We start from the raw sequence: 27194 nt of genomic DNA on the forward strand, positions 1-27194 counted from the left end.
CCTTTAACCCTTTGACGTTCTGCTCCACCCTTTGGTAGAGCACATTTTGAGTCACGCTAACTCATTGAAAAATGTTGACTTTAAAGGGTTAATGATGCTGGAAAACCACCTTGTGTCTTATTGTTACGCTTACTTTTGCCGGGAAACAATATTTGTATGTACATATACATGCTAGAAAATGTGTCCAAGCTTGCCTAGCCCTACAGATAAGGACCCTAACCATACAGTGTCTTGCAAAAGTATTCACCCCCCTTGGTTTTTTACCTATTTTGTTACATTACAGTCTTTAGTTAATTTTTTTTATCTGAATTCTATGTGATGGATCAGAACATAATAGTCTAAGTTGGTGAAGTAAAAATTAGAAAAATATATGTAGCGCCGGCTCCTGAAGAGCACGCGCTATGTGTTTTTGAAATGTAACGTTACACCTAAACTGCAGTTTGGTTTGGGTATAATTACTCCAAATTTTGACCTCAGCATCAGTCTGACTAGACTATAGGGTGTCCGGCCTGGCCATAGGGAGCGCCGTCTCTTTTAGCAGGCATGGAAACACAGTCTGGTTGGGTGCTTTAAGGTTACTTTCTCTCAGAGTCAGCCCAGTGGGAGTGTCACTCTTGCTGTGCTTTCTGGGGGAGGGTACTTAAGATGCGGATGTCACGTGTTTTGGGGTTCCGGTCCAGAATTATGTTCTGACTCCATGGTCCTGGTCCTCCTGACCAGCCCCCAGGACGCCAATGGCCTGGGGTGCAGATCCACCCGACTTTATGTCTCGGGGCTGGCTAGCCCGAGGCAAGGAAACTAAAGCAAGGATTCGGAGATGGTCCGGTGCAGTCTCTGGTTGTGGAGAGGCCCAGCTACTTTGTAGTTATCCAGGGGAGGACTCTTCAGAAGAAGGCCACGCAAGGGTTGGCTTCTTAGCAAGAGCCGGGTAAAGCTGAAGGACCTAAGTGAATCCAATCTCGTGTGGTATTGCCAGACCGGCTGCAAGATACTGGTACCACACGAGTGTTCTATAAGTTTTCTAGTTTCCTGTACATGTTCTACAACAAAGTCTGTGGCAGAGACTTGTTCCTGAATCAAGCACCCTGTTGGCTGCTAGGCCTGGGGAGAAAAGGACTATCCAACTAGGGTGAAGATTCAGCTGTGAATGGCTATTCTCTGGATTTTATTTAAAGTAAGAAAGTTATTTTTTTACTGACTTTGACACTAAGAGTACCTGGACTTTTCACCCAAACCCTCTGATCCTATACTGAGAGACTTGTTTAACTACATTTTTTGCAAAAAAAAAATCCCTTTAAGCGGATCAGTCGTCAGTCTCTATAGTTTCTGGGCATCTACCACGGGAAACCCCTAGACATAAATCAAGGTAAAGAAGGTAACGGTAAGCCCATTGAAACCAGCCGCTCCTTCGGGGGTCAGTACTACATATATACATCAAACTATTTTTCAGAAATAAAAAACTGATAATTGGCATGTGCGTATGCATTCACCCCTTTGTTATTTAGCCCATAAAAAGCTCTGGTGCAACCAATTACCTTCAGAAGTCACATAGTTAGTGAAATGATGTCCACCTGTGTGCAATCTAAGTGTCACATGATCTGTCATTACATATATACACACCTTTTTGAAAGGCCCCAGAGGCTGCAACACCTAAGCAAGAGGCACCACTAACCAAACACTGCCATGAAGACCAAGGAACTCTCCAGGCAAGTAAGGGACAATGTTGTTGAGAAGTACAAGTCAGGGTTAGGTTATAAAAAAATATCCAAATCTTTGATGATCCCTAGGAGCACCATCAAATCTATCATAACCAAATGGAAAGAACATGGCACAAAAAACCTGCCAAGAGATGGCCGCACACCATAACTCATGGACCGGGCAAGGAGGGCATTAATCAGAGACGCAGCACAGAGACCTAAGGTAACCCTGGAGGAGCTGCAGAGTTCCACAGCAGAGACTGCAGTATCTGTACATAGGATGACAATAAGCCATATGCGCCACAGAGTTGGGCTTTATGGCAGAGTGGCCAGAAGAAAGCCATTTCTTTCAGCAAAAAAAAAAAACGGCACATTTTGAGTTTGTGCAAAGCATGTGGGAGACTCCCAAAATGTATGGAGGAAAGTGCTCTGATCCGATGAGACTAAAATTGAACTTTTTGGCCAAAGAAAACAATATGTCTGGCGCAAACCCAACACATAACCCAAAGAATACCATGTGAAACATGCTGGTGGCAGCATCATGCTGTGGGGATGTTTTTCAGCAGTCGGGACTGGGAAACTGCTCAGAGTTCAGGGAAAGATGGATGGTGCTAAATACAGGGATATTCTTGAGAAAAACCTGTACCACTCTGTGTGTGATTTGAGGCTAGGACAGAGGTTCACCTTCCAGCAGGACAATGACCCCAAACACACTGCTAAAGCAACACTTGAGTGGTTTAAGGGGAAACATGTAAATGTGTTTGAATGACCTCAATCCAATAGAAAATCTGTGGTCAGACTTAAAGTTTGCTGTTCACAAGAGCAAACCATCCAACTTGAAGGAGCTGAAGAGACCAAGTTGTGTTGTCAAATAGCCAAGATGCTGAATATTTTTTTGTGGCTGTATTAGGCTAAAAAACCCTGCAAAGGAAAAGCTTTTGTGTTCTGCTTTACTGACTATAAGGAGAAGGAGGTTGTGTAGTTCTGCTTAAAGATGCTACATCCCTAAAATATATAGAAGATTGGTTAAATGTTTTTAGGGGATTATTCTATCACCACTAAGACATGCTGGGAATGGAAGATCCCAGCATGTCTTTGTGGTGATTGGTTTATGCACAATCCTTGTACTTGACAGTTCACTGTTTTTATGTCTCGTGACTATAGACCACACATTTCCAATGTTTTTGTATGTACAATTTTAATTACACCTTTTTGGACAATCTGGATACTAAAACTTTTAATACTATAAATACGTTTACCTTTGTACATTCCTTGAGCCCAAAAAGTCTCAATTTCTTTAGGGGATTATTCTATATTTTTGCTTTATTGAGTATGAGCATGGACAGGAAGTGGACTTGGAAGTGGTGAGCTCTGTTTAAAGCTGAGCCTTAATATACAGTATATATACACCCAGTACTGGCAAGGTGTACCTAATAAAGTGGCCGGTGAGTTATTACCAAAAGTATTGGAGCGCCTGCCTTTACACGCACATGATCCTTAATGGTATCCCAGTCTTAGTCCTAGGGTTCAATATTGAGTTGGCCCACCCTTTGCAGCTATAATAACTTTAACTCTTTTGGGAAGGTTGTCCACAAGGTTTAGGAGTTTGAATTTGGGAATGGGAATTTTTGACCATTCTTAAAGAAGAGCATTTGTGAGGTCAGGCACTGATGTTGGATGAGAAGGCCTGGCTTGCAGTCTCTGCTATAAATTCATCCCAAAGGTGTTCTATGGGGTTGGGGTGAGGACTCTGAAGGCCAGTCAAGTTCCTCCACCCCAAACTCTGTAATTTATGTCTTTAGCCACACTCCTAAACCTTGTGGACAGCTTTCCCAGAAAAGCTGAACTGTTATAGTTGCAAAGGGTGGGCCAACTCAATATTGAACCCTGTGGACTAAAACTGGGATGCCATTAAGGTTCATGTGTATATACAGTATATCTGCACTGTTCACTGTTTGGCAGACATATGACTAAAGAAGCTGAGGGTAAAGGTGATGGACTGGCCAAGCATGTCTCCAAATCTAAACCCTATTGAGCATCTGTGGGGCATCCTCAAACATTTCTAACATCCACCAGCTCTGTGATGTCATCATGGAGGAGTGTAAGAGGACTCCGGTGGTAACCTGCAAAGCTCTGGTGAACTCCATGCCCAAGAGGGTGAAGACAGTGCTGGAAAATAATGGTGGCCACACAAAATATTGACACTTTGGGCCCAATTTGGACATTTTCTCTTAGGGGTGTACTTACTTTTGTTGCCAGCGGTTTAGACATTAATGGCTGTGTGTTGAGTTATTTTGAGGGGACATCAAATTTACACTGTTATACAAGCTGTACACTCACTACTTTACATTGTAGCAAAGTGTCATTTCTTCAGTGTTGTCACATGAAAAGATATTAAAATATTAACAAAAATGGGAGGGGTGTACTCACTTTTGTGAGATACTGTGTGTGTATATACATATACACATGTACATTTGCCCACTGACAAAGAAATGATCAGTCTATAATTTTAATGGTAGGTTTATTTTAACAGTGTTAACTCATTTCAAAAGAGTTATAAATTGATTTGCATTTTAATGTGTGAAATAAGCACTTGATCTCCTATCGGAAAGATTTCTGGCTCCCATGGGTCTTCTATACAGGTAACGAGCAGAGATTAGGAATACTCTCTTGAAGGGAGTGCTCTTAATCTCATCTTCTTACCTGTATAAAAGACACCTGTCCAGAGAAGCAATCAGATTTCAATCTCTCCACCATGGCCAAGACCAAAAGAGCTGTCCAAGGATGTCAGGGACAAAATTGTAGACCACCTACACAAGGCTGGAATAGGATATAAGACCATCGCCAAGCAGCTTGGTGAGAAGGTGACAACAGTTGGTGCGATTATTCTCATATGAAAGAAACAAAATAACTGTCAATCTCCCTTGATCTGGGGCTCCATGCAAGATCTCACCTCATAGGATTTTAATGATCAGAATGGTGAGGAATCAGCCCAGAACTACACGGGACGATCTTGTCAATGATCTCAAGGCAGCTGGGACCATAGTCACCAAGAAAACTGTTGGTAACACACTAGATGAGAAGGACTGAAATCCTGCAGCTCCCCCAAGGTCCCTGCTCAATAAAGCACATTTACAGGCCCGGCTGAAGTTTGCTAATGAACATATGAATGATTCAGAGGAGAACTGGGTTAAAGTGTTGCGGTCAGATGAGATTAAAATCAAGCTTTTTGGCATCAACTCAACATGGAGGAATGCTGCCTATGACCCCAAGAACACCACCCTCACCGTTAAACATTGAGGTGGAAACATTATGATTTGGGGGTGTTTTTCTGCTAAGGGGACAGGAAAATTTCACTGCATAAAAAAGGGACGATGGACGAGGCCATGTACCATCAAATCTTGGGTGAAAACCTCCTTTCCTCAGCCAGGGCATTAAAGATGGGTATTCCAGCATGACAATGAACCAAAACACACGGCCGAGGCAATAAAGGAGTAGCTCAATTAAGGTCCTGGAATGGCCTAGCCAGTCTCCAGGCCTTAATCGCATAGAAAATACGTGGAGGGAGTTGAAGGTTCAAGTTACCAAACGTCAGTCTCAAAACCCTAATGACTTGAAGAGTATCTGCAAAAAGGAGTGGGACAAAATCCCTCCTGAGATGTGTACAAACCCGTGGCTAGCTACAAGAAACGTCTGACCTCTGAGATTCCCAACAAGGGTTTTGTCACCAAGTACTAAGTCATGTTTTGTGCAGGAGCCAAATACTTATTTCACTCATTAAAATGCAAATTCATTTATAACTTTTTTGAAATATGTTTTTCTGGATTTCTTTTGTTGTTATTCTGTCTCAAATAAACCGACCATTAAAATAATCGATTATTTATTTATTTACACAATATATAAATATGTATACACACATGCACAAAACTAGAGTTATTTTATAGCAGTCTAAACATGAACTAATTTGTGAGAATTTTTCTGACCACAACGGAACATGAAACAAGACAAATGGTAGCAATACGGCATAAGTTATGAGTCTAAGGTTTCTTTGAATACGGATACAAGAAACACATTTTGTTTTCAGTTACTGAAAAACTGAGAAGTAAGAGTCATAAAGATAAAGAAATGAACAGGGAAAAAGTGGGTGCAGCACAGTAGAACGAAGTCCAGTAGCTTATGCTTTGGAATAGTTCCAGCTTCGGTTGAACCACAGTGTTGACTGCACGTGGCTGCACATTCCAAGCATGCAAAATGAAAAATAAAATGTATATATTATAAAACTATAACAACTATTTTAACATTCTATTTATTGTATATGAATTAAAGCTAAATTCCGGGCATAGATTATTTCCCCCATACTTACATTGGTCAATCCATACTTGACATAACCCTGTGACAGCGGAGAATCACTGTAGTAGTTGCTGTTACTACAGTGACCCTCCCTGTCTTCCGAGGGCTGTGTCAATCTGCATAGTGACCACAGGGGGTTACTAGCTTGGCATGGGCGCTTTTCACAGAATGCTTTTCATTTTCTTTTTTGGATGAGGTAGAAAAGCTGGGCAGTAAGGTCACAATCTCCACCTTCTCCATTCAGGGAATACAATGTATTCATTAAGAAAAAATACAAGACATTCTTTGAATGATTTCCATGCAGAGTGGGTGACCCCCTGTGGTCGTTATGCAGCAGGGCAGCTGTTTAACATGGTTTCTAGAAGACATCGAGGATCACTAAAGTAGGGATGGCTATTACAGCAATTCTCCACTTCCACAGCGATCAGCCAGGTATGGTTTATTGGTACAAGCTATCCCTATTAAAGGTTTTGCACAAGATTAATGTTCTTTGTATTATTCCTGACTAGGGTATTAAAGATGCTTTTACACCAATACTGACTGACCATCACTCCACCATTTACTATTAGCTACGTTACCACACTATACAGGTTGGAGTTTAATGGCCACAGCAGCCTTGTATTAACAAAATATAAATAACATTTTAACATACTGTATCAACATATTAACATTCAGTACAGTATTAAAAGGGCCCCAAGGTCCTTGTAGGCATCTAATTCAAGTACCTGCAAAAAAACTAAATTTAGGCCTCCAGCTGCCGAAACACTGACTCGGAGACAAACCAATAATCACAGATACCATTAATCAGAATAATGGGCGCTGTAGCCAATACAGAACCCTACAAATGTACATTTTGGTCATAATAAACACATTCAAAGACCATGCACCTCATCAGCTGCCATAACATAAACACACTTGCCACTCCAAAATACCTAAAAACCATAAGCAATAAGGGAGAGAGGGAGGAAAGTTGTCCTGACCAAGCTCTCCTCCAAATGAAGGCTTTCCAAGCCTATCCTACATTTCCAACTCCTGAAGCCCCACCTGCTCCTGCCCCATCTACCAATCTCGTGAGTACCGCTTGAATCCGGTTTACTTTTGATCCACAAAAAGACTCCTCCTATGTAAAACCCTATTTAACTCAATCATGTCGGCCTGCAACTAGGCTTCCCCTTTTTTCACTTCGGACCTAACTTTTAATCAGATCTCACATTTGAAAGCAAGATCCACTTATTACATTAGCCCCCCCCCCCCCCCCTTCACATATACCTAAATCTTGGGGATGATGAGGATCTCACATCTCATCATAAAACACTCCTGTATTGTACTGGAGTTTCATGTTGTGAGATTTAGGGTACTTGGCATTCCCTAGGTTCTATACATACATCATACTTTGATTTATAAAGAAGGTGGAGGCCCTGAGGTAATAAAATAGCCCTTCTCTTCTAGAATCCACTATAATGAGCAGAGCTTGCTTTCTCCTGCTAATATCCATTTTTGCATGAGTGGTCATGCTTCTCCTCTGAGTTTTTTGTTTGCAGTTGTAAGTGGGAAAACCTGCACCAGAATGTAATTTCTGATAATAATCCCCAGGAGGGGACCGAACTTCAAGTCCTATCATCCCTTTCTGTCCTTGCTGTAGGTGGAGTGGAGCAGCAATACCTACACTGCTGATGGCTCCATGCTTTAGATAGTGTGGCAGCACGCAGGTAAAGTCACCTGGTTGTATCCAGGATGGGAAATATGTGTGCCCTAGATTCAGGCTTTATGCAGACTTTTACAATTAGAGGGGAAGAGTTAATGAGCCCAGCTGAAGTAAGTGGGCTCATTAAGACCTCTACAAAAAACCCCAGCATGCTTAGGGAGATGCTCCATCCTGGAACCAGTTTTGTGTTGTATAGACTGGGGAGTGTGATATCTGTTCTGTGCGGTGAGTTAACGCCTGTGTGGCAAACCTCTACAACAGAGACAGGGACTGGTGCAGCACAAGGCTGCACTCAGTTGTTAGACAGGGAATCTAAGTGTGTAGTTAGAGGTCAAGCTGACCAGGATTTATTTTCATGTTTTATTTTTGTTTGGCTGTTATATGTATCACTGCATGTAGCATAAATAAACCGCATCTTTTGTTTTTTGCACCTACAACGCTGTCTGCTGTGCCTGATTTTGTGTTGTGAACCCATCCAGGGGGTCACACACACCCGCTGCCGAGCTAACCCCTCACAATAGGTAGCCTAAAAGCAGAACTTCAGTAATGAATTGTCACCCAATCCTTAGTCCATGCATACCCAGGTAGTCCTAGCACAACCAATCTGGAAGGGTGAGAACCTTTCAAAGGAAGTGGACCTCCCAATGGTTCTACTGGTAAAATCAACAGGGCAGCACAGTGGCTAAGTGGTTAGCACTTCCGTCTAGCAGCACTACCTGCACGGACTTTGCATGTTCTACCCGTGTCTGCATGGGTTTCCTCCCACACTCCAAATACATGCTGGTAGATTAATTGTCTCCTGTCTATATTGGCCCTAGTATGTGTATGTATGAATGCGAGTTAGGGACTTAGACTGTAAGCTTCTTAAGGGCAGGTATTGACGTGAAGTTGCAAAATATATGCGTAAATTGATGTGGCTATATAAGTACCAGTTATAAAAATAAAAAATATATATTGCTGGTGGTAATTTGAAAAACAGATAAAAGTAGATTGTATACTGACCAAAGACTATCACATTCTCCATTTTGCCCATAGCTAAACTATTATGTAAGTTATAGTCTACCATGCTGTGGGATATTATTTTGGTTTGAATGCCAACATGACAGGTTTGCTTTAAAAAGGAACGATCAATTGAAGCCAAAGGCTAAGACACAGTCCAACACCGGAAAAGAGTCAGTGGTCAAGAACATAGAGGTACGAAGACGAAGTTTCACTTTCAACTTGACAGGTTTGCTTTAAATGGGAAAAAATGAGGGGGCAGGCTAAGACACAGTCCAATAAAGAGAGAGTCACTGGTCAACAATGTAGAGATACTAGGACGTCATGTAATCAGGGCTCATATGGGACAGGCAATGTCAGAATCCAACACAAATTCAAAGTCAACACTAATTTAAAGTGGATCTTCACCCTCCAATACAACATACCTCCACTCCACCACTCCTCCTATCCTTTGATTAAGGCTAATTTTTTTTTTTTCCTTTTAATAAGCTTTTTTTTTACATAGTGTCTTTAAATAAAAACAGAATTTATTGTGAAACTGTCATATGAACTCGTTTTTAATAATAAAATTGGGGAATTACATAATGCTATATCTCCTAGTATAGTTTCATGATACATTAACCAGCCTGTTCTCATATTGAATTTACTCAATGAAGCCCCTAAACATAACGTAATAATCAATATCATTGTGGGTTCCCCCAAATGTAATCAAATATTTTTACATCTACATGTCAATTATTCAAGATTTTTCAGAAACAGAAATATCCCCTGCTAGGGGAATAAGCTGTGTTTCAATGCACTCTTTATAAATCTTCAAGGGGAAGGGTATTGAATTCTATAAAAGACATAACAGAACAAAAATATATTCCAATGCAAATTCTTACACATGTCCATGGTCATCTTTAACTGCACACTTACACCGCTTGTGTGTGCAGGACTTTTGTTGGTTCTTTCATTTCTTTTCTTCAATAAGTATTGTTGTACACCCAGGCTTTCTACTTAAAACATAAAGCAACCCGAGATACTGGATACCGCTCTCCTATACTTATATTGTTATTAAATACCTCTTTTTTGTATGTTTATTACTCCTTACGAAGCAGGACTTATATTTTTCTTCCCATACAAGACTTCTCTTAACTGTATATATTAGGTTTCCACCTAGGTTGTTGTCCTTTGGACCTGCTGTAGACGTGTGTGGTTCCTTGTCAACTCATCTATCTTTCGATATTCTACAACTTATACACCGGATCACAGGAATCAGCCTCCCTAATGACCCCTGGACCATTCTTTTCCACGCCACCACGGAATCAGTTGGCCAGTACAAACGCTCAATCATTCCTCATTTGCTAAATACAGCAAAGGCATTAATACGCGCTTTGTGGGGACAACCTAGGATCCCAACAGTCAAAAGATGGCTACAGGCGGTGGCGGATGTACATCTTATGGAAGACATTACTCATCAAAATAAAAAAAACGCTCCAAGGCACATCATAACTTTGGCCACATGGCTGGAATTTAAAACCACATCCCATTATAAAGAACTTGTAACACAAAATTACAAAGAGGAGGCCACCCCTCTGAACCGGTAACGACAGCATCTTTTGCCCAAAGACTATTCTTTTTGCGGTATTGCCTTATTTAGTTTCTGACTTGGCTCTACGGGTTTAACGATCATTATATTGCTCTCACAAGAGCTGTCACACTAGCCTCCACCCCATACCCCCCCCCCCCTCCTTATTTGCTCCCTCCTCTTCCCCTTCTTTCTGTCTTTTTCACCGTCTGTATTTGTTTTTTCTCTCGGGACAAACTGCACATGCGATTTCTACTCTTATTTGATGCATAGTGGTATGAGACAGTTTTTTCTTTGGCAAATGTTGGTACCGTTAGAACAATAACTGTAGTATCTTCAGGAGACTGGAGGATGTGTACCTGGCCCTCAGAGGCCGCTAAAAGCTCAAGTAACCATTTGACATATTACGTGTACCACCGCATTGTTTTATGTTCAGGATATGTTGTTTGTCCTTACTGTTTCAATAAACATTTATTAAACAAAACAAAAAACTCATCTATCTTTCTTGTAGGTTCCTCTGGGAGATCTGAAGGTTCAAGGAGTTGGCACTGCTTTTAATCATTCTGGCTTACCGTATATGCATTGGTGACACACATGCTATGTAGGTGCGCACTTTAAGATGACTATGGACATGTATAAGAACTTGCACTGGAATATATTGTTGATGTGTTGTATGTCTTTTTAAAGATTCAAATACCCTTCCTCTTCATAAAGACTGAATTGAAATGCATCAACTTCGCCCGACAGAGGATCTTTGTGTTGAAAAATCTTGAATGACTGACATGTACTGTATATTTATCAACCCCCAGAAGGTATCTGGGTAAACAGTTAGGCTCGGTTCACACAGGGGGCGACGCACCGCGACCTGACAAGTCGCCCCCGTTCTGTACTACGGAACCATTCTAAGAGGAGCGACTCGAGTCGCTCCGACTTAGAAAAAAGGTTCCTGTACTACTTTTGGGCGACCTCGGGCGACTTGCATTGACTTCTATACAGAAGTCCTTTGCAAGTCGCCGCTGAGGTCGCGGCAGGTCGCGGAGCGGCAAGTCGTGTTGCCCCCTGTGTGAACCGAGCCTTAAAGTCAACTGTATGTTGTATCATGCTGCCAGAACATAAATATTTTATGTAAAATGTTTTTAAAGATATTTTATTTATATAAAACAATGTATATTTTAAATTACTTTATTTTTTTTCACCTTAAAAAGTCCCATGGGAAAAACTTGTACTTTTGGTACTCTTTTTCAGCTTGATTAGAGATGTAGACATAAATCAGCTCTTGATCAATCTATTGTTAAAAATTTCCTTTTTCTTTTCTCTGCAGTCGATCGTAATTTACTATGCAATTCCCCTTCTCACTATAGTTTTCTTATTTTTTTCCAAAAGCCTGCATAGAGTTTGAGGTTGAATAATAGGCATCCCCTAAAACTTGATTTTCTTTTTTTAGTTCAAACAAATGTAAAAGAATGCTGAGGCTGCAGCCAACACTGAGATTATATTAAAAGTCAAACCCCTACCGCTTAGCAAATATGACAATCGGCGGGACTCCACTGATCACAAACAGATGTTAGGCCCTAGGGTTGCGACTAGTGTGTTGGAGATAATAAACATGTAAAACCAGGGTCTGGGCCAGATACCAGCAGGTCAGTGTGAAAACCTCAAAGACTGAAGTATAGATGAGTAAGAATGCCTAGTGTTGCCAACTGGCGATGGATGACTCTAATCATGGTGCAGGGACTGGAAATGCCTGGTTTTCCCAAGAGCTATGTAGGCTACACCCAGTGTGTGGTCCTAACTGGCAACCATAGACGGACAAAGGAGGGCACAATCAGGGACAACAAAATACAGCATACAAGACAATACCCCAGAGACCAGGCAGTCTATACTAGCAGACAAAAAGGAAAGCAAGACGAAACACAAGGAACAGCAATCAAGGAACACAAAAGGGAACACACTAAGCACTAATAATTATAAAGGGGACAAAAGGATACTAACAAGAGCTAGGCAGGAAGCACATAGGATTGCTGTTTCGAGGCACTAAACCCTGACCGGGCAACAGGAGACCTTTAAATACAATGATCCAGGCTAAAGGAATTTAACCCACAGGGCAAGTGGACAAAGGTAGCTGGAGGTCAATAACCAAGTTCTAACTTAAGCTGTACAGCTGGGTATACACTAGTAGAAATTCATTTTTGTTTTAAGAAAGTTTATTCATTTTTTCTAATCATTACTGGGGTCAAATCTACATTGTTTTTGACTGCAGTGACAGGAAAATTGAAGGAGTAGGATGGAATTTTTTTCTTGAAATTTCTAACAGTGTACGTGGTTTTTGTTCAGTAAAGTCCATCAATTCCAATATCGAATGTTAGAAGCCAACTGAATTTTGAACTACTTTTGAATGACATTCGAATGTACTCAGATTTTTTGTACAAATTTTTCCAAAAATTTTCATACAAATTTTCGGTAAAAATTCTGCTAGTGTATACCTAGCTTAACCACTTCAGCCCTGGAAGGATTCACCCCCTTAATGACCAGGCCATTTTTTGCGATACGGCAATGTGTTCATTTAACTGACAACTGCACAGTCCTGCCACGCTATACCCAAACAAAAACTGTTGATAATGTCCTTTAATTCCCAAAAATAGAGCTTTCTTTTGGTGGTATTTGATCACCTCTGCGTTTTTTTATTTCTTGCACTTAAACAAAATTTGAAAAATAAAAACAATATATTTTTTACCTTTTGCTAAAATACATATCCAATAAAATAAAAAAAAAAAAGCTAAATTCTTCATCAGTTTAGACACAATATGCATTCTTCTATATAATAATATACAATTATACAATAAGCGTATATTGATTGCTTTGCACAAAAGTTATAGTGCCACAAAATAGGGGATAGATCTATGAGATTTTTATTATTATTAATTCATTTTTTTTATTAGTAATGGCGGTAATCAATATCCCCTGATCACTGTATAAATAACACTGCCAGGGGAGGGGCTAAAAATAGGGGGCGATCAAGGGGTTAAGTGTGTTCTAGGGAGGTGTTTCTAACTGTGGGGGGAGTGAACTGACTGGGAGTACAGAGACATCGCTGTTCCTGATCACTAGGAACAGCCAATCTGTACTCTCCTGTCAGAACGGGGATCTGTTTTACATAGAGGCAGAACAGGGATCTGCCTCTTTCCCGCGATCACGGGTGGCAGACATCGAGTCCCATCCCTGGACCTGCAGGCGAGCTCCCGTAGCACACAGCGGATGCACGCCTGCAGTGCTACATGCACAGACATGATGTACAGGTATGTCCGTTTGCACAGCCGGACCGCCTTGCTGAAGTATATGTGCGGAAGGTAGTCGTCATGTGGTTAAGAGATAAGCTAACCATATATTGTAGCACCCTCCTAGTTAGGTTTCTAGGCTGTTAGGAAAATTTCCTTTTTTTTTGTTCCTCTTTACTCAGTAGAGCAGTTGTTGATTACTTTTGACTGTTCTGGATCTCACAGGCTGCAGGTTTATTGGCTCTCCTCTGCCTTCCAGAGGCTTCTGGAACATTGAGGGTGGAGCAAGGCAAATGGGCAACCTGAATATTTATTATGCCCAGAAGGTAGCTTGAGAGGCAGAACAATAGTCTGATTTTGAGCTGCGGGTCTTCTCCCTGTTGGAGGAAATTCATCAGTGGGGGGAGGGGGGTGGCTACACCCACATTCAGCAGCTATCCCGATTCCAGCTATTGATCATCAAGGTGGGGCAAAGCTGGGGGGCCTACTTGTAATAATGTACTTTTGAATCTAGTCAAGGAACTCCTCATCTGGGGGGCTGGTCTGGAAGGCTCACTGAAGTCTTCCCAAGTGGAAGTTAGGAGACTGGCTGCCCTGTGGCATTGTGAGCCTTCATCTCTCCCACACTAAAGAGTGTCCAGTTGATACTGGAAAGAGGCATCTGGTGATCCTGAGGCATTGTAAGTACTGACCAGGTTTCCCTGGTCTTGCAACGCTGAGCTGAATCTTTTGGGTGGAGAAGCCAGTAGTATTCTTGACTGGGATAGCTTCTAGAAGGGATTCAGTTCTGCCCCAGTACTTGTTTTCTGAGCCTCCGGATATGACTCTGAGCATGTGCACTCAACTTCTTTGGTCGACCATGGCGAGGCCTGTTCTGAGTGGAACCGGTCTTGTTAAACCGCTGTATGTTCTTGGCCACCATGCTGCAGCTCAGTTTCAGGGTCTTGGCAATCTTCTTATAGCCTAGGCCATCTTTATGTAGAGCAACAATTCTTTTTTTCAGTTTCTCAGAGAGTTCTTTGCCATGAGGTGCCATGTTGAACTTCCAGTGACCAGTATGAGAGAGTGAGAGCGATACCAAATTTAACACACCTGCTCCCCATTCAGACCTTGTAACACTAATAAGTCACATGACACCGGGGAGGGAAAATGGCAAAATTGGGCCCAATTTGGACATTTTCACTTGGGGTGTACTCGCTTTTGTTGCCAGCGGTTTAGACATTAATGTGTTGAGTTATTTTGAGGGGACAGCAAATTTACACTGTTATACAAGCTGTACACTCACTACTTTACATTGTAGCAAAGTGTCATTTCTTCAGTGTTGTCACAAGAAAAGATATAATAAAATATTTACAAAAATGTGAGGGGTGTACTCACTTTTGTAAGATACTGTATCTCATACTATACAGAAAAATGACACTGTTCAGGTATTCTGACAGCTACTGATGCTAGCTGTTGGAAAACATCTGCCACAGCTGGAGGTTCATGCATTCCACACTGTAAAACCTGCAGGCTGAAAAAAAAGCAATCTAACGGTGCATGACCAGCTATAGACAGAGACAAACCTCCAGCAGACTACTGCAAGAATAACAGAGGTAATAAATAACAAGGAAGGTCAAAAAATAGGTGTACCAAGGAAGGGAACACAGCACAATGAGGACAATGACAGTGTGGATGCACAGACCTAGAACAACCATTCAATCAAAATAAGAATTCTTTATCTCTACACTTGATTCAAGTCAGTGACTCAGAAAACAAAATGTCAACAGCGGCAGCCTATGTATCTCTCTTATGTCAGATATACTTTGACAAGGACAAGTGCAAGTGCTGAAACAGTGAAGTGAGCAAAAGCACAATAACCAACACATCCTGAACAGATGTGCTTAATCTGAAGGTAATCTGAAGGTAATCACCCCAACAGCTTAAGCTGTTTTATTGAATCAAAAAAATGTACTAACATTTACAAGTATACAAAAGACACAGCAAGTAACTCAACTGCTGTTTAGTGCGCCAATGTGATGGCATTAGCAGAGACTCTTACTGACGCGTTTCATAGGAGACATTCTCAAGAGGGCCGGCTCCCTTGAGGACATCATCTAGTGTATCTGTATAGGTAGAGTACAAAGGATTGATCCCACTAACACACGCCCAGCTCCCATACTGCCACTGATGATGCTCTGGGTAGACCCAGCTTTGTATGACCAGTAGATAAATACTAGGTAGATATTTGATAGGGCTCCATTGTGCCCTAGTGACTAGATGGGTGAACAGGCGGTTTTAAGCTCTATGGGAGTAACTGTTTATGGTAAACCACTGACCAAATACTAAGATAGGAAACGTAGATGCTCTTTCCCAAGTTCACGTTGCTGAAATAAAGTAGGGGATATGTAGCAGATAGTTTCACCGGTAGCCTGGAAAAGTCCTGTTTGGGATTAAAAAATCTCCCAGGCTCCTTTCTTATACCTTTTGAGACCTCTGATCCACTACAGGTTTTGCACTGCTCCCCATCAGACAGACAATTTAGGTTCACCTGAGGAACAGAGTCAGTGATCTGCAGCCTGGGCAGCAGACAGGTCACGTCTGTTAGAGCTGAGGCTTGATGGACTCTACAATGGTGTGTATATATGGATGCTGCCAAACAGGAAACTAGGCAAGCCTGGTAGTTAGGGCTGCATATTTGTAGTAAGAGCCAAGACATGTATGGTCTTGTTTTGTTGAAAGTTTTATGTACTCTTCTTTGTAAACAGCACAAATAAACTCCCCACTCTTTGCCAAGACATTACTGGACTGATATTGGTGCCTAAAATCTCATCTCAGAGAGCATTACAGTATACCTGCTACCTATGCCCAGCTCACAATGCATATAGCCACGTACACAAACTTCTTTAGGTGGTTTTGCACAGCACCTGTTGGCTCCCTGGCTTGGAAAAACGCAACCATTTCTGCTATGCGGACAGGTACGGCCATATGCATGAGCCCCTGAGCTGACATATGATTCCAAGAGTTGTTAAGGGGTTGAATAAGGCTGAGATTTCCTCCAAGTGCATCATTTACAAATTTCTAAATTTGAAGCTAAATTTAAAACTAAACCCACAGCCGTAAAATCAGTCTGTATATGAAGTAAAGCATGCTTATTATACTCACTGTGAAACTTAAAGGGTTAATCCTCCGCATTGTGTAAAAAGGCTGTTTGATCTTATGTGCACAGATCCTCCCCTTCTTCCACTGACTCCAAAACATGTCTGGATAAGACAGAGCCTTTGGAGTCAGGCTGCATATGCCCAGTTTGGTGTTTATTTTTAGTTTTTTCTCTTTGAAGACTGCATGTGATCAGCAAAGCTATATAGGACAGCTAGTACAGTATGAAAACTCCTCCTAGAAGCTGTAACTAGGCCCCGATAGAAGTCACCAGACTTCTATATATTACTGATGAGAAAGGGTATTTAGCAGTTTATATTTACTAAAATAATTGCATATCCATGTTCTGTGTACTGTGGGAGGCCAGATATAGTGAATGCAGGGTCCTGGGTTTAGTAACACTTTAATACAATAATTAAAACATGCAAGAGCAAGCTTCCAAAAACTTGATAACATCTAAAACTACTTTAAAGGAGAAGTCCAGCCAAAGCTCATTTGGCTGTACTTCTCCTATGGATCACAGGAATGCAGTTGGTTTTGCACTCCTGTGACCTGTTTTTCAGCAGAGAGTGAGCTGAAGTCTGAGTAGCTGAGAGCCTGAGCCTGCCGATCCCTGCCCCTCCACAGCTCAGCGCTCCAATGAGCAAGGAGGGAGAAGAGAAGAGAGCAGTGACCGACAGCCTACAGCTCTCTGCTCATTCAAGCTCTGAAAACCCAGCGATCGGCGATGTTCGATCGCACGGTTCTCAGCGTAGAGGTGCCGGGGGGCAGATGCAGCATCATTCCAATGCAATGTTTTTTTGTTTTTTTTGCAGGCTGGCTGGTAAGTGTGCTGAGAAATTTTTGTTTGTTGGTGCAGTACTCACCCCTTGCAGCTCTGACATCAGCTTCATCAGATCTTCCTGCTGCTGAGCCCCAATATCTTTACTCTGCAGGGAAGAAAGGTAAACACAGTGAGGCTAAACAATAAGCAGAATTGTCAGTAAATCAATGGAAACGTAGCAATTATCTGCAACCCAACCTCAAACCCAAACTTGACATTAACATTTGTAATATGAACAGTTATGTATATTTCGAACTCAAAAGACAACACAGAATTATGGGAAAATGTGGCTGGGTGGGTGTGCATATATAAAAAGTAGAGGAAGTGAGACAGGAAAGATGATCTCTTGAAATAGTCAAACTTCCCCACTTGAATCCACCAAAACTCAACTCCTTCCATAATGGGCCACGTCCCACCAAGACTACATCCAAGTGACTCTATAAATTAATTGTTATGTTTGTAATGCAAAAGTAAATCTAGTTTTGGCTTTACATTCACTGTATATAGCTGGTTGCTAAGGAGCGGGCCAGGAAGTCAGCCGCCATGGCTTTAACAACCAATGAGTCATCATGAATGTAAAGAAAAAAAATTGCCAGCTAAAAAAAAAAATGGCATGGGGGGGTCCCCCCCCCCCAATTCAGCCCAGACCCTTATCTGAGCATGCAGCCCATTAGGTGAGGAAAGGGAGGAGGATGAGCGAGCACCCCCTTCTGAACCATATCAGGCCGCATTCCCTCTACATGGAGGGGTGCTTTTGGGCAGGGGGGGGGCTCTGCCCCTCCACCCCAAAGCACCTTGTCCCCATGTTGAGGTCATGCGGCAAGGGTCTCTTCCCCAAATATGGGGGACCAGGACAGGGGCCTCTTCCCCACAACCCTGGCCGGTGGTTGTGGGGGTTTGCGGGCAGTGGACTTATCAGAATCTGGAAGTCCCCTTTAAAAGTGGGCCCCCAGATACCGCCCCCCCCCCCCCCATGTAAATGGGTAGGTCGTACAAATTATTTTTGCCTACAATTCTTTTTTTCTTACAGCAGCTGACAGCGGATGACTGATCGGTTGTTAAGGAATCGGCGGCTGGCCTTCTTAGCAACCGGCTATATACAGTGAGTGGGGGAAAAAAAAGAAGGAAAGCACAGCAAAAAGCACTGCAGAAATGATCAAAAGCAACATCCAAGGGGAAATTCATCACTGACCATAAATTTAAGAAGGGGGGATTCATCTTCCTTTTGACCAGCAGTATAAGAGGGAATACATCCTTCTCACTGAACACAAATCTAAGGGGGCATTCTTATTCCTTATGAACAGCAGTACAAGGGGGGACTTCATCCTTCCCACCAACTACCATTGTAAGGGGGCAATTGCACATGCTGAACACCAAGTCTTATTCTTGTTGAGCACCACTTTAGGAAGCCATTCTTTCTGCAGACAAAGAATATAAGGGGGGCATTCTTCTTCTAAAAGACTCATATATGGGGGATTCTTTTCTCTTGCTGACAAAAAAAAAATATGTTTCTTCCTTCAATATAAGGGGGCATTTTTCTTTCCACTGACTTCCAAGTGAGAAAAGAATATATAAGGGAGCATTCTTCTTACCAACAACTCCTGTGAAAGGGGCTTGAATAGAATATAATGGGTAAGGCCTCTTCAAGAAAACATCCATGTAATGAGCACCTTGTCTCCTGCTGACAATAACTATAAGGAGGAGGCTTCCTCCCAATAACAACCATGCAACAAACATAGTTCACTAACTATAAGGGGGAAGCTTCATTCCAATAATATTCATGTAAGGGGCATCGTTCTCCATACCAACAAAAAATTTAAGGGGGAAGGCTTTTTCAAAAAGAGATCCATGTGAGGGACGTGTTTTCTCCTGTCAATAATGAATTTAAAGGAGAAAGGATTCTTCCCAATAAGATCTTTGTAAGGAAAATTTTTCTTCCTGTTGATAATAACCAAAAGGGGGATGCTTCCTCCCAATAGCACCCATGTAGGGGATAAAGAATAGATGAGGGAAGGCTTCTTCCCAATGCGACCCTTGTAAAGGAGATCTTACCTCCTGTCGGCAAAGAATGTAAGGGAGAAGGCTTCCTCCCAATAAGACCCTTGTAAGAAACATCTTTCCTCCTGCCAACAAAAAAATATAGGGGGCAAGGCTACTTCTATAAGGCATATCTTTCCTCCTCCTGACAAACGGATGGGCTCCTTCCCAATGATGCACATGAAAGAGGCATTTTTTTTTCCTGCCAACAAGAACTATAACAAAGAAGTCCACTTACAATACAAACCATGTAAGCATGCCTTCCTCCTCCTGAAAACCTGTATCAGTCTCAAACAATATCAACAATTTGCCTGAAGATTAACTTAAAAGGACCACTATTATAAAAAAAAAATGTATTCCGATATCTGTAGGCAATTTAATACCTTTAATAATGGTATTCCGTATATTTGGGGTTTTTTTTCCACGTATTTATTTATTTCTCCACTTTTAGATGGAGACGAGCTGTCTGGCAAAAATCATAGGAGTTGGGACAATTAATTAGGACTGCTGGGTGAGCTTCAGAATTTGCAACTCAAGCCATGTTAATAAAAGGCGAGCATTGTCCCTGACCCTTGGCAGTGTTATTGTCTAAGCCCACTAACACTTTTGCTGCACAGCTGGGGCAAGGTGTAATTGTGAATGACATCATGGATAATGGCATGGGAAACAAAAAACAAAAAAAGGATTATTTATTGTTCTTCATACTGGCCCTTCAAGTCCTGCTTAAGTCTAAAGGTCAAGTAAGTACCTCTAAAACAGGGATAGTTTGTAATTATGAGATAGCAGGAAATGGGAAACCTATAACAGGAATCTGAAAACACTAATACAGAAGTGAAAATAGAAATTACCCCCTGAAGATATCATACAAGTTCTAACCTTTTTGGTGAGACGGGTTAGGTCCTCTCCGATGTGTGCCAGCCGAGGGATGAGGTGTGTGGTGTAAACATCATTGAGTGCTGCATAATCTCGACTCTCCTGACGCGTGTGGTTTAGAATCATATACAAGCAATTCACAGGGGACAGAAGATGCTGCTGTTCCTTCCTAAAGAGGCAATAGTTGGCATGAAGAGACAAGGCTTAGGGTAAGTGTACATGGAAAGTGTATGTCAAGGTACAAAGCAAAAAAATAACAAAAAAACACAAATGGAATACATCTCTGCTGTACATGCACGTTTACCACAAGTTTTATCGTTTTAAAGAGCTGCAAGTAAAGAAAAATACCCTTAGTCTGACGGAAATACGCTGTACTCTTAATTTCCCATCGTGAGCAGACATCACACTTTATTTTTGTTGACCGAGTGGTGTCAGCACTGCCCATTTTTCTTTGCTACTATAAACTACTCAGACATTCCTGTTGTCTTCTTATCCACAACATAGAGATTTGTTAACTTGTAGACCAAGATAAGAACATGGTGGGCTAAATAGTCTCTTGGATAATAGATAATTTCTTTGATAAATGCAAAAGAGTAATGGTTGACTTTGCTGGAAATTCGACTCTATATTATCTCTGCCTGTATTATCGAACAGATGTAGAAAAAATACTTCTCTCAATTATTTAAGAGTAGTGGCGGCATTCCCCTCCCCCCCACCCCCGGTTAGCCAATCGGCACCCGCACTTACCCCAACTAGGTCAGGGTGGCTTCAACCTGCATCTCCTCCTTCTGCTGCTTCCTCCTCCCTCCACCTCCTCTGCGGCCAATAGGATCGCTTCTCCTCTCAGCCAATCGGGTCTCAGGACCTGCTTCCTGATCTGGGATTGGCTGGGAGGAGAATCAGAAAGACAATAGCCAATATTAATTTGCTATTATCACATAATCTTTTTGGGCTCAGGGTGCAGTGCACCCTTTTTTAAAGCCAATTAGGGTATCAGACTCTAATCATGCATTTCTAATAAATAAATAAATAAATAGGAATCCATGCTTCCCGCGCCCTATATGGACAAGTAAATTAGGGGCCTGGGCACATGGATTAGGGGGGCAGCGCCCCTGCGCCCCATATGGACAACAGGCCTCCGCTGCTTCCATCTTAAGCTTGTTCAATTAAGCTTCGAAATATAAAACCAGGCAGCTAATTGATTTCTATGCAGAGCTGCACCAAATTTTGCACTCTTCAGGTTTTAGCAAATCAACCCCCAAGGGTGCAAATAAGTGAAGTTTATAGTTCGGGTTTACATACATATTAACAAAGAATTCCAGATAAGGATATTTATATATAGTTACATTGGTCCAGTTTGGACCAATGTAACTATATGCATATACCATACGTGGCCAATGCGCCAGCAAGCTGGAGATCACTGAAATAGATACCGGTACTCCTATGATCTATACTTGCTTCTGTCTCTCGTGCCGAGCAGCTGTCCTGCTGCATTCTGAACACAGGAGGTCAGCTGCTTGGGACAGGAACCTAGCTGAACATTTCTCTCCTAACAAAGGGGGGAAAAGTTTTCCTATGCAGTGGGGCTGTGCATGGGATTGGAGAACAGAGATATACTTACCTAATCCTCCCTGTGCCCCCCCCCCTGGTCTAGCAGTCTTGTGCAGTGGACTGTTCTTGACGTCATTAAGCCCATTGACCTGCTCTGGAAGTGAGAACAATCCACCACTGGATTGTGGGGGAGTGCCATTTGCCGGTGGAGCAGAGGATCAGGTGAATTAGGTGTGATGCACTGTATCTCATTATGCCTTTTGTCTTACAGGTTTTGTTTTTTGTTTGTTTTTGTTCCAAGAGTTTACAACCTCTTTAAGGGTATCCCTTGGGGACTCCCAGTCACCAGAGCCAGTGTACCCATTGGAAGCTTTTGCTAGAAGATGTGACAATCTGCAACAGTAAACCATGACCTTTGGAACCACGTCCTTGTCCATGGCAACCATTCAACAAGGAAGCATGGAAAAACTTTGCATGGTGCACTTTACTGGAACACAAAAATCCATCTCTGGCATATAAAGGGCTAGTTGGTTGTGCTTGCCTCTAAGGCCAAAGTTTTCCAGTCCCCCCTGGATGTGTCCAGCTTCTAAAACAGACAAGACCTGGGGTTAAGGTTCTAAATCCTCTCCTGGAAGTGTCCAGCAGCCCATCTAACCAAGGATTATATGGAACCTATGGCACCTGTAATAAATAAATAGACCCTTGGGATCCTCCAGAAGTTTTAGATGCAATTTCTGACTCTCAGATAAGTAACAATTGACACCAATTATCTTTTTAGCTATCTGTAAGGAAGAGAGGTGGGATATTCTTCCTACAGATGACAAATGTAAAGAACATTTGTCCCATTGACCAACCCTAGTGTACCATAAGTTGTAGTTATAGCAATTATTGACAGCTTCCATTAAGCCTAGTACACACTAGAGCTTGGGAGGAGATCCTGTATTACCTACCCGATGTTAGTACAGCGATGTACCCCACTGAGCTACTGTGTTCTGACACCAGAACACACTGGTCAGCACTCTCAGCCATTGGTTGAAAGCACTCATCAGATGCCAATAAGTAGGGCCATATTTAATATTGATTGGACCCTGGGCAAAACTTTTATTGCTGCCCCCCCTGCTCTGAGACATACAATAAGTAGCAGCTAGACTCAAAATCAGTTTACTGAATCAGATCAGGCAGCTATTGCAATTGGTTGTCAGAGGTTACAGTGTATCATTACCGCTCACCAACTGGTTGCTAGAGGTTACAGCTCACATTACAGCTCACTGATTAGTTGCTAGAGGTTACAGCACATGACTTCTGCTTGTTGATTGGTTGCTAAAGATTACTGTGGATATGACCTCAGGGGGCACGATATACATATCAATGCTGCCAGCTGCCCCTATTTACATATGAATGCTGCCCCTATTTACATATGAATGCCGATAATTTACAAGTAAACATAGGGTCTGCAGGTGAGTCATCTTTACACAACAATAGGGCAGAGCTGGGCAGCATTAGTAGCAGCACTTTACACTGTGATATTGGGACACACCACAGGACTAAAACCTCCAGGACCAAGGGAATTTAAACCAGGATAGTTGACAAGTATAAGGAAGCTGCTTTGGGCCCCACAACAAGGACAGGGCCCAGGGCAGCTGCCCCTTTGCCCTGCCTTAAAAACGGCCCTGCCAATAAGCAGTTCTCTTTCGGTCCTGCCTCTTCAACAGAAGCATGGACGTTCAAGTTTCTGTATTCAAGTTTCTATTGAAGCAGCCGACACCGCCTGATATTCAGCCTATGCGTATGGGGCTTTAGACCAGAAAGTTATTTCAAATGTTCCCCCCTGTTAAAAAGTTTGAAGAAGGCTTTCCTGGAGTAACTAATCAGAAAGGGGTTGATAATAGATAACCTTCAGTAGTTCTTCACATTTCTCAGAATGAAAACTACATATCCCTATCTACTGCCCATTTAATTTTTTACTATGCCATTATTAACCCCATCCATTCCTTCGCTGTCTGTACCTGCACATTCACAGGGCTGACACTGAACAAAAAAGTGTTATCTTTGGATGTGTTAAAAGCCTTTGACACGGTTAATTGGGCCTTCCTTTGGGAAACTATGCATCGTATGGGTTTCAGTCTTCAATTTATTAAGTGGATCCGCCTACTCTATATCAACCCTAAGGCTAGGATATGTACAAATAAAGATATATCTGATGTATTTCATTTGCATAGGGGCACCAGGCAGGGCTGCCCGCTCTCGCCACTTCTGTTTGCACTGGCCATAGAGCCTTTGGCTCTGGCAGTGCGGCGGATGGCAATGGTGGGTTGCATCTGCTATGGCAAGCTGTCTGAAAAGATCTCCCTATATGCTGATGATGCCCTGATTTACCTAGATGGCTCAGAACAATACTTTATGTCCCTGATGGAAGTGGTGGAGGAGTTTAGGAGGGTCTCCGGACTAAAAATAGGCTGGGAAAAATCAGTTGCATTTCCCATAGGCCCCAAACTAGAATACAATTACCTAAACCAATCCAAATTGACCATCAAGCCCAAATTTAAATACCTGGGGATCTTTATCAATGCAGACTTGTCCCTTTTCGAATCCCTCAATATTACTCCAATCATGACCCACATGGAAACCAGGTTACACACCTGGGCCTCGCTACCACTAAATCTAATAGGGCGCGTGAACATCTTTAAAATGATATACCTACCCAAATTTCTTTATATCTTTAGGGCATCTCCTATTTTTTTGTACAAGAAACTTTTCAAAAAAATTGACTCTTCTATCCTCCTTCCTCCGGCAAGGGGCAAACCCGAAAATAGCGAAGGTCGACGAGGGGTTGGCCTGTCCAAATCTACAACATTATTTCATAGCAGCTCAGCTTGCCTATGTCTATGACTGGTTTCTAGGGGTCTCCCCATCCTGTTCCACTGCTTTACTGAACGTCCTTGCTGGATCTGGAACCTCGCTCATGGACATTTTGCACAGATCCATACCAAAACCTTGCTCCCGTGGTTCCCCGATAGAAGTAAGCTGGCTAGCCTGGCACGAGGGGAATAAGGTGATCACAAGGTGGGGGTATCACCCAAAGCCCCCCTATGGCACAACCCCAATTTTCTAGAGCTCCTGGGTCACCCTGATTCAATGTGGTGGACACGGCTTGGTGTCACCCATGCCTCTCACATATTTGCCAATGACGCCTTCATCTCCTATGAGGACCTGAAGGCAAGATGTGGTGTGACGAATAAATTTTTTTTTAAGTACCTCCTATTACGTCATGCTATCCATGCGCAGTTGAATGGTCTGACCCAGAAGCTCACGGAATCACCCATGGAGGTGCTAATGTCGTACCCAGATATTGCAAATTTTAGTCACGACCATCTACTCCCGTCTGCAGACGGCAGGGGTTAAACCCTTTCAGATTGCGCAACGAAAGTGGATGGTAGACATCTTTGAGCTATCCAAGAAGGGATGGGAAGAGGACTCGGAGGTCTGTTTTTTGGACCTTATCGGGTCTAACGACCAATGTGTGCAGTTTATATTTATACGTCAGCTGCATTATACTCCAGCCCGACTTGCCCGTATGGGATATGACTCCAGGGCCTCCTGCCCCAGGTGTGACTGCACTGATACTGGATACATACACATGTTCTGTTCTTGTCCAGTCCTGTTGACGTTCTGGATGGACATATTCTCCTTTCTTGAAAACACCCTACACCTAGCAGTCCCCCGCACTCCAGATGTCGGGCTTTTGGGTGTCCTTAATGACTTCCTACACAAGACCCATAAATGAACCCTGGTTCGAATAATACTCTTTTATGCCAGGAAATTAAGACTGTTGCAATGGAAGATTGTGTCCAAGTGTTCAAATGCTGTTCTGTGTGATTAATAAGGTTATACCAATCTTTAAAATCATTTACAAGGGCAGGGCCTGCCCCAAAAAGCTTACCAGGATCTGGCAGCCTTGGCTTGATACTGAAGACACCTTTTGGAAAGACACCCCGCTTTCCCAACAATAGGAGGTTTCACCCCCTTATTGGGGGCATAGAGAGCCTGTGGTACATAACTACCCTATAGATGACCACAATAATATTGTTGTTTGGTTGGGGATCAGTGGAGGGGGCGAGGGTGGAGTGTATGTGTGGGTATGGATGTTTTGGTAGATGAATGCAAACTATTGTTGTATAGTAAGCTGTAACGATTTTAGACAAAGGTTTACTCCTCCATTGAGGAATAAAGAAATAAGGACCTAATGTTGTGTAAGTTTAAAAATGTTCACTCTGACGTTAATATCCACACATATATGTAAGATGACGGCAAGTGTAAGATGTAACTGTTAATACATGTATGTAATATCCTTTTATTTTTGACAAAATCAAATAAATATTTTTTAAAAAAAGACAGTCACCTGAAACCATGGTGCTCCTTGGAGTTGCGGATTTTGGCAGAGAAGCGGTCGCTTAGTTTCTCCAAGCTTCGGGAATATTCCAAATTAATCTCGGCTTTCCTGCGCAAGAACTCGCTCATGTCCTGCAGCAACTGCTGGCGGAAATCCACCTGTGCATCCAAACATTTCACTTGCTCGGTCAGCTGGCCGCGAATCTCTAGAGAGAGAGGGGCAGAGAAGAGGTCACATAGTCAGTTGGTGCTCTGCATCAAGTCTTGAATTTTTTATTACAGCATTTATATCGAACTAAAATTATTCTACTGTGCGCACACAGCAAGTTTGCATAAAACAAATACATATTCAAGTAGGAAAAATCTGAATGCTTTTACTTTGCTCCTTCCTCAAAAACCAGCATTTTGGTAATGAGAAAACACATTTTATTTTCATAGCTATCTTAGGAAGACGTTTAACTCTTTCATGACTCTGGCCAAATAAAAATCATCAGTATGTTTTTGTTAACCAAATAACTATTAATAATCTACAAATCTCAATCATCTATAAAAGGTTATTATTTGGAACACTGTCTTAATAAAGATCTTGCCCTTTTTGTTTTAATTATAGGCTGAAAAATGCACAAATATGTAAAAAAAAGAAGGATTGTTTTTCCATGTTTGTATATTTTTCAATACTGTAATTGTATCTGACATTTACATTATTAAAATATGTATAGTATTAAATAGATTGCATTGCAGATGCCACTGCAGACAAAGTTTTTTATTTTAGTGAAGCCACCAGCCT

The 27194-nt window shown here is 42.1% G+C and overlaps 1 protein-coding gene across 4 annotated transcripts in view; it reads right to left on the reverse strand.

Annotated features, from left to right (window-relative positions):
- Window positions 1–27194, reverse strand: part of ARHGAP4 (Rho GTPase activating protein 4) — a 278640-nt gene that overhangs the window by 140171 nt on the left and 111275 nt on the right. For all 4 annotated transcript variants that reach the window (XM_077479015.1, XM_077479014.1, XM_077479012.1 and 1 more), the window contains exons 2-4: window positions 26418–26613; window positions 20471–20636; window positions 17601–17663 (exon numbers count right to left, since the gene is read on the reverse strand). In XM_077479015.1, coding sequence (XP_077335141.1) covers window positions 17601–17663; window positions 20471–20636; window positions 26418–26613 — 425 coding nt within the window. The remainder of the gene's footprint in view (window positions 1–17600; window positions 17664–20470; window positions 20637–26417; window positions 26614–27194) is intronic.

This window comes from Lithobates pipiens, unplaced genomic scaffold (genome assembly GCF_037356315.1).
Source record: "Lithobates pipiens isolate NorthernLeopardFrog02 unplaced genomic scaffold, aLitPip1_a1.2 Scaffold_1, whole genome shotgun sequence".
Classification (NCBI taxonomy): domain Eukaryota; kingdom Metazoa; phylum Chordata; class Amphibia; order Anura; family Ranidae; genus Lithobates; species Lithobates pipiens.